The following is a 14,934-nucleotide window of genomic DNA, read 5'->3' as shown; positions in this document are numbered from 1 at the left end:
GAGAGAGAGAGAGAGAGAGAGAGAGAGAGAGAGAGAGAGAGAGAGAGAGAGAGAGAGAGAGAGAGAGAGAGAGAGAGAGAGGGAGAGAATACAGAGAAGGAGAGACAGATAGATAGAGATAGAGAGAATACAAAGAGGGAGAGAGATAGAGATAGAGAGTGAGAGAATATATATATAGAGAGAGGGAGTGACTGTAACAAGGGCTGTGGGAGGGGACGAGTAGGAGGAGGAGGAAGAGGAGGGGAGAAGAATGAGGAAGAGGAGAAAGAGGAGGGAGTGGAAAACAAAGAGGAGGAAAAGGAGGATCAAGAAGAGAGGGAGTAGAATTCTGTGGAAGAGGAAGAGGAGCCCGAGTAAGGAGAGGAGGAAAAGGAGGATGAGGAGGAGGAAGAAGAGGAGTAGGAGTAGTAGGAAGAGGAGGAGGAGGGGTCATAACCACCTTCATCCCAACCTGAATAAAATCGTCTACCAATAACCAGAACGAAATTAATATGCGTGCATGTGTGTATGCCTATGTGTGTGTGTGTGTGTGTGTGTGTGTGTGTGTGTGTGTGTGTGTGTGTGTGTGTGTGTGTGTGTGTGTGTGTGTGTGTGTGTGTGTATGCTTGTGTGTGTGTGTGTGTGTGTGTATGTGTGTGTGTGTGATTGTGTATGCTTGTGTATGTGTGTGTGTGTATGTGTGTGTATGTGTGTGTGTGTGTGTGTGTGTGTGTGTGTGCATGCTAGTGTGTGTGTGCATGCTAGTGTGTGTGTGCATGCTAGTGTGTGTATGTGTGTGTGTGTGTGTGTGTGTGTATGCGTGTGTGTGTGTGTGTGTGCGCGCGCGCACGCGCGTGCATGTGTGTAGGGGCGCCGATAACAACGCCCCCGTGAAGGGAGAGATCAAAGAGCGGGAATTCGACAATAGGCAACGAAACAGAAGGAGTCAAAGAAAACGGACTGCAAAGAAAACGGGAAAAGTGCGCCGGAAAAAAGAAAACGGAATGTCAGGGACTGGAAGAAACAAAGAACGGGATATAGAATGTTCTAAAAAACTCCAAACAAAAGAAAAACGAATATAATATATATATACTGTATATATATATATATATACATATATATATACATACATAAACTAAGCTTGATCAAGATTCAACTACCTATAAGGTAACTAAACTTCCCTAGCGAGAATCCAATTAAAGGTTAAACGTTAAAGATTGACCCAGTTTCGATTTTAATCCTGGAATATATTAGTTACCTACAACAACTTAACCCTTTTTCGTACATGAATAGTTCTATTGTGGCTGTCGGTAGGCGATTTTATTCAATTGGGGTGGTGGGACACGTTTTCCTAGAGAAGGGGGTTAATATTATTATTATTATTATTTTTTTTTTTTTTTACTAGAATATAGTGTAAGAGTTCTTTCTATATTCATATTATATTCAGCTATTGATTTAATTTCCATCATGCAAGAGTAGAATATATACATATATATATATATATATATATTATATATATATATACATGTATATAAAAAGATAAACAAAATTAAATAAATAAGAAAGGAGAATACGAAAACGAAAACAGAAAGAAGGCAATGAAGAAGAAGACGAAGACAAAGAAGATAAAGACAAAGAAAAAGAGACGAGGACAAAGAAGAAGAGGAAGAAACAGGTGAAGGACAACGCCACGAGTTCTAAATGAGGAAAACGGGGGGACCAGGCACTACAGAAAACGGAGAAGCGAGAAAATAAATCGGGAGCAAAGAAAACGGACCGAGGGTATATCGTGGACAGACACGAGTGAAAAGCCGCAGGAAATGGAACGGAGTAAAAATGGCGGCTGTGATCAAAGAAAACGGCTATTGGGGCGGAGGAGGGAGGAGGGGCGGAGGAGGGAGGAGGGGAGGAAGGGAGGGAGGAGAGGTGACAGGGAGGGTGGGGAAGGACAGAGGGAGAAGACTGTGGGTGGGAGGGGAAGGAGGAGGAGAGAGGGGGAGGGTGGAGAAGGAGAAGAGGGAGAAGACTGTGGGAAGGAGGAGAGAGAGGGGAGGTGAAGGGAGGGAGGGGAAGAAGAGGAGGGAGAAGACTGTGGGAGGGAGGGGGAAGGAGGAGACGGAGGATGGAGAGGAGGAGAGAGGGGGAAGGAAGAGGGAGGGGGGAGGGAGAGGAGGGAGGGAGAGAGGGAATGAAAGTTGGGGAGAAGAGATTAAAAAAAAATAGTTGGGTCGTAGACAATAAAGAGTCGAGATTGGAAAACAAAAGAAAAAATAAATAAAAAAGGAAACGAGAAAAGAGATAAATGAGGAAAGAGGAGGAGGTGAAGGAGGAGGAGGAGGAGAAGGAGGAGGAGGAGAAGGAGACCCGACAAAAGAACGACAGCAATGTCCTTGGAACAAATCGAAAGGAATATACTCGTGCATATATATATATATATATATATATATATATATATATATATATATATATATATATATATTATTTATATATATACATATACATCTGCTTGCACTGAGCAATATACATTCATACACACACACACACACACACACATATATATATATATATATATATATATATATATATATATATATATATATATATATACATATACACATACATTGTGTGTGATGCACCATGGCCTTGGACCACGTGTTGGACACGTGATCGACAGATATTTCCCTCCCAGAAGAGAGCTCAGAGCTCATATATGATCGATCTATGGGTAATGCTGTGACCTTACACGCACACACACACCCAACTCCCCGCCCACGAGGGTTTGAGTAACAACCCGCAGCGCAGCGATACTGAAATTATTTCAGCCCTGAGCGGGATTCGAATCCGGACCGGCGTAGTGGTAGCCGGGCACTCTACGAACTACGCCACGAGGTGTGTGTGTGTGTGTGTGTGTGTGTGTGTGTGTGTGTGTGTGTGTGTGTGTGTGTTTATTTTTTGCCTGTGGAAGATTATCCCGACACACCTTTTTCCATTTCTTGAACCACCAATTAATAAGGTATGCAGTCTCATACTTTGTCCAAGTCCATTCTACTTCTGGGTTTGTTGAACGTCAAAATGGCTCTAGCATTTACTGCATTTGATTGTATTCTAGATTGCATCTTATTGTATTTCACTGTTATCTAGGCTTTATCTATCTAGTTGAATCCTATTGTATTTCATTATATTCTAGTTTCTTCTTGTTATATTTAATTCTATTCTAGGTTGTATCTTACTGAATTTCAATGTATTCTAATTTAGGTGATATTCTTGTATCTTGTTGTATTTTATTGTGTCCTATTGCATTTTAAGTTATCTCTTATTGTATTTCATTGTGTCCTTATGCATTTTAAGCTGTATCTTATTGTATTCTATTGAAATTAAGTTGTATCTTATTGTATTTCATTGTGTCATATTGCATTTTAAGTTGTATTATATTGTATTCGTTGTATTCCAGGTCGGTTCCGGGGCATAAAATCGAACCCTTCGAGCAAGATCCTCCGCTCGGATTCGTTCGACCCGAAGGCGCCGCGGCCGGCCCAGTTCGACCTCGCCGAGGCTAAGGCCTTCTCAGCGGCCCTCCCGTCCCTCCTCACCCCCTCCACCACCTCCTCCTCCTCCTCGAACGCCTCGTCCTCGGCCACCCTCCCGCGTTCACACACCTCTTCCTCGAAGAAATCGTCGTCGTCGTCGTCGTCCTCGGGCGGGGTAACGGGTGGCGAGGCGCCAGCCACTCCGAGGTCGACCTTGAAGAAGTCCCTGACGATACACATCCCGGCCACCAAGGGCGACGCCTTCGGGAGCCACACGCTCCCGTTGCGGCTCCCGAGCCAGATCGTGGCTCGCCGGGAAGAGATCCTAACGGGGAAGAGGCGGGACGCTGCTCCGACCGTCGTGTCCAAGGTGGGTTGGGGCACGAAGTTCCTCGAACTCGAGTTCGAGGATGACCCTCAGACAGTTAAAATCGCCTCGCACACATGTATTATACGTAGTGCTTATTTGCTTATAGCAGTCCGTCGGGGATGGACAACGATAGTGCTCCTGCGAAGTGTGATGATATGAATGAGGTTAGGTGGTGATGATGAGGTTTTTTGGGCCACGTAGTGTACAAACACACACACACACACACACACACACACACACACACACACACACACACAAACACACACACTGTGAGTCGTTACTCCAACTCTCCTGAGCGGGAAGTTGGATGTGTGTGTGCGCGTGTAAGGTCCCAGCATTATCCCTAGATCGGTCATATATGAGCTCTGAGCTCTCTTCCGGGAGGGAAACAGCTGTCGATCACGAGTCGAACACGTGATCCAAGACCATGGTGAATCACACACACTCGACCTGTAGCCCACTGCGTCAGGGTACAAGACTGGTTCATTTAAAGATTATGTTCTGGCGGACTGCAGACGATTTTAATCACCTGGGAGAGGGTCCCAGGCACTGTAGGGTTCACGAACTGGGCTTCTGAGATCGACTGTCCATAACGCGACTTTTTTGGTCCTTCAGGTAAAGACCGCGAGTTCGGAGGAACCCATCCTACTTCGGAAGCCCACCGTCAAGGGCTTCGATGTGCGTCGGGCCATGCAGCAGCAGCAGCAGCACGCGAGGGGCGGCGCCTTCCGGGCGAAGGTTTCAAAGCTGAAGCGCAGGTAAGGGCATCTCCGTCTTCTTCGCGAAGAGAACCAAGATTTTTTTTTTTTTTTTTTTTTTTTTTTGTGGGGTTTGTGTTTGACAGCATTCTCGAAATCTACAAGAACCTACGAATTCAAAGACTCCCTTTGCCGTCAAGGAGAGCCTTCAGAGTCAAGACTTGCTCTGCCTTCCTTTAAGACACGTGGCAGACTCTTCTTTGCAACTCGAGACTCTTGGAGTCTCAGAAGAAGGCCCTGGGGCGTCAAAGAATCCAGCCTTTGGAGATGAAGACTTTCCAAAGAGTTCGTAGGTTTCTATTCCTTCTCCTCCTCCTCTTCCTCCTCCTCCCCTTCTCCTCCTTTTCTTTCTCCTCTTCTTCTTGTTCTCTTTTTCTTCCTCTTTTCCCTTCTTTTTTCTTTTCTTTCCTTCTACACCTCCTTCTCCACTACCTTCATCATCTGCTTCTTTTACTCTTCGTCCATCTCCTTCTTCTTCTTCTCTTTTTCTTCTTTTCCTTCCTTCTTCTCCACCTCCTTCTTCTCCACTACTTCATCTTCTCCTATTCTTCCTCCTCTCCTCCATCTCCTTCTTCTTCTTGTTCTCCTTTTCTTCTTCTTTTCCCTCTTTTTTCTTTTCCTTCCTTCTCCTCCACCTCCTTCTTTTCCACTACTTCCATCATCTGCTCCTCCTATTCTTCCTCCTGTCCTCCATCTCCTTCTTCTTCTTGTTCTCCTTTTCTTCTTCTTTTCCCTCATTTTTTTTTCCTTCCTTCTCCTCCACCTCCTTCTTCTCCACTACTTCCATCATCTGCTCCTCCTATTCTTCCTCCATCTCCTCCTTCTCTTTTTCTTCTTCTTTTCCTTCCCTCTCTTCCACCTCCTTCTTCTCCACTACCCCCATCATCTGCTCCTCCCATTCTTCCTCCTCCTCCACCTCCTCCTCCTCCTCTTCAGCCTGGACGAGTGCACCTGATGTCCCTGCGCCGTTCATCTCAGACTCCTTTTCTTGTTCTCTTATCGGCAATCATCACTCGGGCCTTCGAGGACCCTCAAGGGCACTCGTCCTCCTCAGTTGGTGGAGAGGTTCCTCCTCCTGCCGGAGGGACGGGCGAAGTTCGCTTGTGTTCTTTTACAACGAAGATGGGAAAAAATCGATGACGCATTGTCATCCCCCCTCTCCCCCCCCCTCTCTCCGTTTACAAGGATATGACGTTTCGGTATATAAATATATCCATAAAATTATCAAAAATTTTGAATATCTCGTACCATGTTTGCATGAGCACGTAAATTGTGTGTGTGTGTGTGTGTGTGTGTGTGTGTGTGTGTGTGTGTGTGTGTGTGTGTGTGTGTGTGTCTGTGCGCGCCTGTGTGTGTATTTATTTAGTTTACTTCCAGTATACCGGTTTGGAGCTGTACTCATGGGGTCCTGTCTCTTCGCTTCCACTTATCAAACTTTGCCTTAAATACGTAACATTGTTTTCCTGGATTATTTTTCGACCAACCTGGTCCATAAATGTATGTGTACACACACATACACACACACATTCACAAACACACACGCATGTATATACTCGTACATATGTATATATATATATATATATTATATATATGTGTGTGTGTGTGTGTGTGTGTGTGTGTGTGTGTGTGTGTGTGTGTGTGTGTGTGTGTGTGTGTGTGCGTGTGTGTGTGTGTGTATGTGTGAATGTACATATATATATTTATATATATATTCCAAACCACGTTGACCATGATCTAACTAATCTGTCATAGTAAAAAAGAGAGAGAGAGAGAGAGAGAGAGAGAGAGAGAGAGAGAGAGAGAGAGAGAGAGAGAGAGAGAGAGAGAGAGAGAGAGAGAGAGAGAGAGAGAGAGAGAGAGAGAGAGAGAGAGAGAGAGGCCATGACCTAAGCAAGGAGTCTTTCCCAGACGAAATATAGACAAACAATAAATAAATAAATATTAAATAAATAAATAAATAAATAAAATAGATAAATAGACAATACACATTCTTAATAAAAAAAACATACAGAGTCATCCCTCTTCCTTCCCTCTCTCTCACCTCTCCTAGCTCTCAGCCTCGAGAGCTCTTCACGCTTGTCTTGTCTTGTCTTGTCTTCTCCAGCACTTGACCTGCGCCCATTTGCTCTTTAATCAAGTAAGAGTCCTCCATTGTTTAATTTATCAGCTCTCATTCATTAAGGTTTTGGACCACGTGCTGGACTAGTGACAGAGTCATTATCCCTCCAGAAGTGAGGTCATTGTGTGTGTGTGTGTGTGTGTGTGTGTGTGTGTGTGTGTGTGTGTGTGTGTGCGCGTGTGTGTGTTTGTAAACAAAAGTGACATAGGTCAAAAACTTTCTGGAGTTTATATTTTTGTAGATAAGATCCTCAAGGGCCAATTTCTTCCCCACCATTATTATTTTTTTATCCTACGGTAAACAGCCATATTAAATATATATATATATATATAGATATATATATATATATATATATATATATATATATATATCACAAACTCACGACAAAAACAACATAATATGCAGCAAATGAAAAAAAATCAGATCATCACCATGAGTATCCATAACCTCCTCCTCTTCCTCTTCTTCTTCCTCTCTCCACCACAGGATCTCCGTCCTCTACCCCCTCATCTCCATCTTTCTCAGACGCTTCTCAATGTCGCTCACTTCACGTCCCACCTTATATATACATATATATATATATATATATATATATATATATATATATATATATATATTATATATATATATATATATATATATATATATAAAATAACATAAGGATGAAGGAGACTGCAAGAAACCATAAGGCCTACACTAGGCAGTTCCATGTTCATTACCATCCCCCATCCATAAAGTTGTCAAACCACTTTTAAAAACAACCGATAGTTTCAGGGCTCACAACTACATGGTTACTAAGACTATTCCATTCATTGACCATCCTATTAGTAAACCAGTTCTTGCCTATTTCCTTCTTAAATCAAGATTTGCCCAATTAAAATACATTAATGCGAGTCCTGCCCTCCTGTCTTAATAGGACGACATTGTTTCCGTCACCCTTGTTAAAGCCTTTGATCCACTTGTACACCTCTATTAGATCAATCCACACTTTGCGTCTTTCCAGAGAGTGTAGGTTAAGGTGCCTAAGCCTCTCCTCGTAAGGTAAATTTCTGAACCCATATATGATTTTGGTCATTCTCCTCTGTATGTATGTATGTATATATATATATATTATATATATATATATATATATATATATATATATATATATATATGTTATCGGAAAATTTCGAAACACAGGAGTCAGAGTAACAGAATTTATTACCGACGTTTCGAACCCTGTCCGGGGTTCGTCCTCAGGGTTATGAGGACGAACCCCGGACAGGGTTCGAAACGTCGGTAATAAATTCTGTTACTCTGAGTCCAGTGTTTCGAAATTTTCCGATAACATGGCTCCTGGACTCCAGCTCTTTACGAACATATATATACATATATATACATATACATACATATACATATATATACATATACATATATATACATATACATATATATACATATATATATTACCTGAGACAGGCAAGCTCTCTTCCATTCTCCTCTTCCTCTCCCATCCTAATCCTTTGCCAGGCTCAAAGCCCGTGGGAGTGACATTTCACTCAAAAATTAAATCATACTTCTCTTCCCTGTCTAAGTCCCTTTCCTTGTCATTCTTCATTTACTACTCCCTCTCTCTTCCTCCTCTTCCTCGTCCTTATCCTCCTATTCCATGTTTTTGTTTCTGTCTTCTTCCTTTTCTCTTCTTTTTTATCCTTTGATTCCTCCTCTGTCCCCACCTACTCTTCCTCTTCCTCCTCCTCCTCCTTAATGAGCAATTTCTCATCTTCCTCTTCCTTCTCCTCGTTTTCCTCCTCTTCCTCCATACCCTTCACCTTCACCTGACCTTCCTCCAGGTCATCCTCATTTCCTCTTCATTCTTCTCCTCCTCCTCGTCCACTTCCTCTTCATCTCAAGAACCCTTCAGGATAAATTCGGCCACAGCATCTTTCCGTGTGTATGTGTGTGTATATATATATATATATATATATATATATATATATATATATATATATATATATATATATATATACACACGCACACACACACAAATACCAACTCTTCAAGCTCAATTAATGAGTCAGAAAAAAGGCTACCTTCTCCTCCTCTCCCACTACCTCCTCCTCCTCCTCCTCCTCCTCCTCTCCCATCTCTTCCTCCTCCTGTCTCACTCAACCTTGAACTGGCTACGACCGGGCTTAACACAATAACCTTGTTATCAATTCCCTTCCAATTCAATCTCAACTTGGTTCTATTTTCTATTAAGTGCTACCATCCCTCTTCTTCGTAACTTCATCTCCTCCCCCTCCCCCTCCCCTCCTCCTCTCCCCATATACGGTGAGGGGGAAATGGGGGCAACATGGGGCCATTAATCCATTAACTCTCCCATTCGTGTCCCTACCCTCCCTCCCTCCCTTCCTCCTCCACTCCATATCCGCCCCTCTACTCTCCAAGTCCCACTCCAGTCCTCAAGTCCCACTTGGACCCGCGCCCGTACGTGCCAGGTCATCTCTCAGACTCGTTAGTCCTCCAAAGGGCGTGGATCAGCCTGTCGACTCCGGCCGCAGGTACGGAGGGCCCATGGCGCGACAGTGACACACTATTCCCTCGGTGCCCTAAGGTCGCCCAGGACGATTTCAGAGTCCTGTCCTTTGAGGGCAAAGACCTCCGAGTGATGACATCACAACAATGACGTCACTGTATGACGTCATTCGTTAAATGACGTCACTGTTGAGAGTAAGAACTCCTCTTAGTCCTGGGTGACGGAGACGTCGACGAGGTAAAGAAGAGAAGCTCTTGCGATGACACAAAGAGCACAAAGAGGCGCGTGTGAACATGCAGGAGCGGTGTACATTTGAACAGGGTCAAGCAAGCGTGTGCACACGCACAGTGAGAGGCTGATAGAAGTGTACAATGCAAGCACGCACACGCGCGCGCACACACACACACACACACAACTCGTGGCGCAGTTGGTAGAGTCTCTGACTGTCACTACGGCGGTCTGGGTTCGAATCCTGCCCAGGGCTGAAATTTCAGTATCGCTGCGCTTCGAGTCGTTACTCCAACTCTCGTGGGCGGGGAGTTGTGTGTGTGTGTGCGTGTAAGGTCACGTCATTACCCATAGATCGGTCATACGAGCTCTGAGCTCTCTTCCGAAAGGAAAATAGCTGTCGGTCACGAGTTCAACACGTGTTCCAAAGACCAAGGTGAATCACATGCAGACACGTTCAAGCTTAGTACGTTCAGGCATTACGTATATTTCTCCTCTTCCTTGTCGTCCTCTACCTCCTTCCTGTCCTCTTGTCTCCTCCTCCAACTACTTCTTGGACATTAAACAGTATGAAGAACATTAATAACTATACTTACAACGTAAGAACTATCTCAGAAGACCACAGGCTGGAGAATTTAATGGAAGAACTAGACAACATCAAGTTGGACATCGTAGGACTGAACGTCCGAAGAGCGAAGAAAAGCTGATACAATTACAAGATGGTCACCACCTGTTCTACTATAGATGTAAGGACAAAAAACGATCTAGTGGAGTAGGAGTCTTGATAAACCGAGAGGCTGCTGGTAACGTAGTCAAGTTCAGTAGGACCATGCAGATTAAAAGCAGTAGATACAAAATAGAACGAGTAGAACTAAACAAGCTTGTCAACAAAAGACAGAGATCAGAGAAAAGAAAGGGAAAATGGATGAAATAGAGGAAACTATTCGGAAAGGTAAAAGTATTAAAGGGACTGAGCGCAGACATGCTTTAGAAGGACAGCAAATGATATATTTGAAAGCTAGAAATGGAGAAATAATTAAATAGAGACAGAATGGTAAAAAGGGTAGAAGAATTTGACCAAGAGCTTTACTCGTCGAAGACCGTAATTGAGTCAGTAAATTCATCTGCAGACGTTAGTAGTGTACAAGAAATTACAAAGGAAGACGTAGAATTTGCTCTAAAAATATGAAACGAGGAAAATCATCTGGGGAAGATGGCATATCAATAGATCTCTTGAAATACGCAAGGAAAGGCGTTCATAAGCTCAGTTGTACACCCAATGCTTACGTCAAGAAAGCGTTCCTGAATTGTGGTGCAATGCTATAGTGATTTTGCTTCATAAAAATAGAAGACCAAGACCTTAGTAACTATCGACCGATTAGCTTGCTATCATATGTATATAATCTCCAAGATCCTTACAAATACATCAAGTTAAGTTTTAGATGGAAACCTACCGAGAGAACAGGCAGGCTTTAGGAGCGGATACTCGACTCTAGACCATTTGTAGGCAATGAACCAACTAATCGAGAAAACGACAGAATACAATATACCTCTCTGTTTACCTTTCGTAGATTACGAGAAGGCCTTTGACTCAGCAGAACAAATAGCAATACTAAACTCGCTACGCAAGAAAGAGTTTTAGAAAAGCTTTATGCGAAAGGTACCGCTATAATTCGACTACATAAAGATACAGAAAAGATCAGTACGGCAAAGCGATACAATTTCACCGAAATTATTTACAGCTTGCTTGGAAGAGATTTTCAGAAGGTTGAGTTGGGAAGAGAAATGTTTGAAGATTAATGGCGAATATTTGAACCACCTAAGATTTGCGGATAACATCATTCTTATTTCAGAAAAAGTAGAAGACTTGCAAGATATGCTGAGTGATCTGAACAAGGAAAGTCTCAAAGTAGTCTTAAAAATGAATATGAGTAAAACCAAAGTAAATCAAAATGAAATCAAAAGACGTATTATAATTGGTTGGGAGGTGTTTGGTAAGTATAATAAAATCCTGAGAGGCTCTCTACCTTTGTTTGAAACAAAGTTTACAATCGATGCATTCTATTAGCAATAATCTACGGGAGTGAGACTTGGAAACTGACTAAGGCGATGGAAACAAAGCTAAGGACCGCACAGAGGAGAATGGAGAGATCAATGATGGGAATAACACTGAAAGACCGAAGGAGAGCAAGTTGGGTGAGAGAGCAGACTAGAGTGAAAGATAGTGTGGAGTCGGTAAAATGAGGAACTGGAACTGGGCAGGTTAGTTAGTGCGAACGACTGATGAGCGATGGAGCAAGTGTGTTACTGAGTGGATGCCGCGAGATGGGAGGCGTGGAAGAGGGAGACCAAACAGAAGGTGAAGAGATGAGATTGAAAGGTTTGCAAGAGTGACGTGGCAGAGATTGGCGCGGTCGTGTAAATCATGGAATGACATGAGGGGGGCCTTTGTTCATCAGTGGACTCAGGATGGCTGATTTGATTTATATATATATGTTGAGACATTCTGACAAGTTGAAGTGGATGGGGAGAGGAAAGACTGGAGTCTTATTCCGAGTTTTATTCTTGACTAGTTTTGAAAAAGCTTGTAGCGAAACTAGTCAAGAATAAAATTCGGAATAAGACTCCAGTCTTTCCTTTTCCCACCCACTTTATATATATATATATATATATATATATATATATGCACATATATCATAATAATAATAACAACTCCCTCTTCCTCTTCCTACTACAGCGTTAGCGACTTCGTCAGCAGCACCTTGGACCGTTCTGACACAGAGTCCTTAGCCTCAGACACGAGCGAAGACAGCGGTTTCAGCCACGACTCGTCAGCCAATCGCTCCACCACCTCCACCTCCTCCTCCTCCTCGGCGCCCCAAAGCTCTCCGTCCCTGAGATCAGGAGCAACGGGAGCTTCCTCCTCCTTGTCCTCCTCCTCCTCACTGTCGTCCTCCAGTTCCTCGACCTCGTCCTCGGATGGCAGAAGGACGAGCTCGCTCTCGAGGGCTTGCAAGAGATATGATTACGATCCAAACTTCAAGGTAAGGATAACCTCAAAGTATAAAATAAAAATAATCAAGTAAATAAATAAATAAATAATCAAATGAACACACAAATAAAATAAAAATATACATAAAAATATACCTGAACTTAATAAAAAAATATATAATGATAATAACAATAACAATAATGAAAATAAAACAAAATTACAAATACAAAAGTATCACGACTTACGAGTCAAGTGGAAGAGAAACGGAAAAGATACGAAAGGTTTTGAGAGAGAGAGAGAGAGAGAGAGAGAGAGAGAGAGAGAGAGAGAGAGAGAGAGAGAGAGAGAGGAGATGGATAGGTAGGGAGAGAGGGAGGGGGAAAGACAGAGGAAGGGGAGAGAGGGAGAGAGGGAGGGAGGGAAGGGGAGGGAGAGAGGGGGAAGGACAAAGAAAGAGGGAGAGGGAGGGGGTGAGAGGGAGAGTAAGAGAGGGAGGGAGGGGGAGAGAAGGAGGGAGGGAGAGGAAGAGGAGGGAGGGAGAGAGGAGGGAGGGGAGAGAGGGAGGGAGAGAGGGGAAGGGGAGAATAGTGAGGAAGAGGAAAGGAGGAAGGGAGGGGTAGAGGAGAGAGGGGGAGAGGATGAGGGAAAGGGAGACAGGAGGAGAGAGGGAGGGGAGAGAGGAAGGGGAGAGAAGGAGAGAGAGAGAGAGAGAGAGAGAGAGAGAGAGAGAGAGAGAGAGAGAGAGAGAGAGAGAGAGAGAGAGAGAGAGAGAGGAAGAGAGAAAGAGTATTGCGAATGAACCCTATAGCTGCCGCTAGGGGATTTTATTCAACTGAGGGAAACAAACCCTCCACAGTGAAAGGGCTCAACACAAAAATTTCACAATTTTCACAATCCCAGAGAGATCATTGCGTTGATAATGAGGAAAACGCTGTCACAGACCCACGCTGCCCCCCCCCCTGGAAAAAGAGGGGTGGGGGGAAAGGGGGAAGCTGGATATAATTACAGATTTTTTTCGTATAATCAAAACCACTAATGACGTGTGGTCCCGTTTCCATGGTGACAAGAAGTCTCGACTCAATCGGAAGCTACACATACGATGAATAAGGAATAAATTCATAATAAACAATAATTTAATAAATGATAAAAAAAATTATAAGTGACATTATGATTTTAAGTAATAAATAATACATATTAAATATTTAATATCAAACAACATAATCCTATTGAGGTATGCTCTATGTAGTCAAAAACGGAGATAGAGAAAGAGAGAGAGAGAGAGAGAGAGAGAGAGAGAGAGAGAGAGAGAGAGAGAGAGAGAGAGAGAGAGAGAGAGAGAGAGAGAGAGAGTTCCATTCAAACTAACCCTTTTCTTCTCGACGACAGTGGATCGACCCGACAGTGATGTCAAAGATCCGAGCAGTGGGGACAACGGTCATCTTCTTCGGGCCTCGAACTCGAGGCGCGAAGAACGCCGCAGACTCTTCGGAAGCTTCTGGGAGAGTCTCCGCCTCGACCTTCAAGAGCCGTCTCGTCTCGAGTCCCTCGTCCAAGACGACGGAGGAGGAGGAGGTCGAGGTCGAACGGAAGGGGATCCTGTCCAAGAGGAGTTCCTCTCCTGACGCAGACGTCCCCGAAGTCGTCTCGAAGTCAGGAGGAACCCAACGCCAGGCCCGGAGGGACACCGCTGAGGCGTAAGTTGACCTTTCTTGGGAAGAGTATCTTCTTGTTTTCCACCTATTCTCTTCATCTACTCGACGTATCTATCTACCTGTCTACTATCTCCCCACTTATTGATCTAGATTTATCTGTTACGGATGGTCACAAGAAACAAACTACGATTCTAGATAAACTCTTTTAGGCTTAACTAGAATAAGAACAATGACGTCATCAAATCGAAAAGAATTAACCTCTGCAAAGATGATGATAAGTTAACTTTATGGAACCCAGAGACTTTATATATTTCATTTTGGTTAGCGCCAGACGATTTTACCAATTTCAGAGAGACTTACATGCTCTTTCAGTGACTGAAAGTACTTAAGATTCTTTGTTATTCCTGACACCATTCAATCTTATTCAGTCTTGAGGATCTTTTTCGGTTCCAAAGAGAGGCGAAGAGACTTCCGTGTTTGTCCGTGCTTGATCGTCCTCACAAAGGTTCTCACACTTCGATGACCTCTTCTTCAGCGGATGTCGCCCTCGGATCGTCGGGATGGTGCCCAAGCGCGACGCCAGCCTCGAGGGCGTCCCGATACCCAGGGACGCTGCCGGACATTCCCTCCTCCAGACTCCAGGAGGCGGCGACGGAGGAGATCCAGAGGACCTGGAGGAGGTAGGCGGGTCCGACAACTCGAGGGCTTCTTCCCCCGGCAGGTATGCGTCTGCACCTCCGTCAGGCAGGTCCTGAAGAACCCAAAAGGTTCTCGATGTCGCAAGGTGATTT

At 43.9% G+C, this 14,934-nt stretch overlaps 2 protein-coding genes across 10 annotated transcripts in view; one reads left to right on the top strand and one right to left on the bottom strand.

Annotated features, from left to right (window-relative positions):
• The window catches only part of MCU (mitochondrial calcium uniporter), a 928,441-nt gene that overhangs the window by 253,482 nt on the left and 660,025 nt on the right, over nt 1–14,934 (bottom strand). The gene's annotated exons all lie outside the window — the stretch shown is intronic.
• Nucleotides 1–14,934, top strand: part of LOC143025701 (uncharacterized) — a 153,386-nt gene that overhangs the window by 137,770 nt on the left and 682 nt on the right. For 5 of the 7 annotated variants that reach the window (XM_076185738.1, XM_076185732.1, XM_076185724.1 and 2 more), the window contains 5 exons: nt 3,431–3,876; nt 4,492–4,634; nt 12,237–12,543; nt 13,878–14,185; nt 14,679–14,864. In XM_076185738.1, coding sequence (XP_076041853.1) covers nt 3,431–3,876; nt 4,492–4,634; nt 12,237–12,543; nt 13,878–14,185; nt 14,679–14,864 — 1,390 coding nt within the window. Of the gene's footprint in view, nt 1–3,430; nt 3,877–4,491; nt 4,635–12,236; nt 12,544–13,877; nt 14,186–14,678; nt 14,928–14,934 lie in introns of all 7 variants that reach the window. The other 2 variants (XM_076185719.1, XM_076185715.1) reach the window with 2 other exon arrangements.

The sequence above is a fragment of the Oratosquilla oratoria genome, chromosome 1 (assembly GCF_046742065.1).
Source record: "Oratosquilla oratoria isolate Oo_2021 chromosome 1, ASM4674206v1, whole genome shotgun sequence".
Classification (NCBI taxonomy): domain Eukaryota; kingdom Metazoa; phylum Arthropoda; class Malacostraca; order Stomatopoda; family Squillidae; genus Oratosquilla; species Oratosquilla oratoria.
Note: the sequence above shows the minus strand (reverse complement) of the source record. Positions and strands in the feature narration are given on the sequence as shown.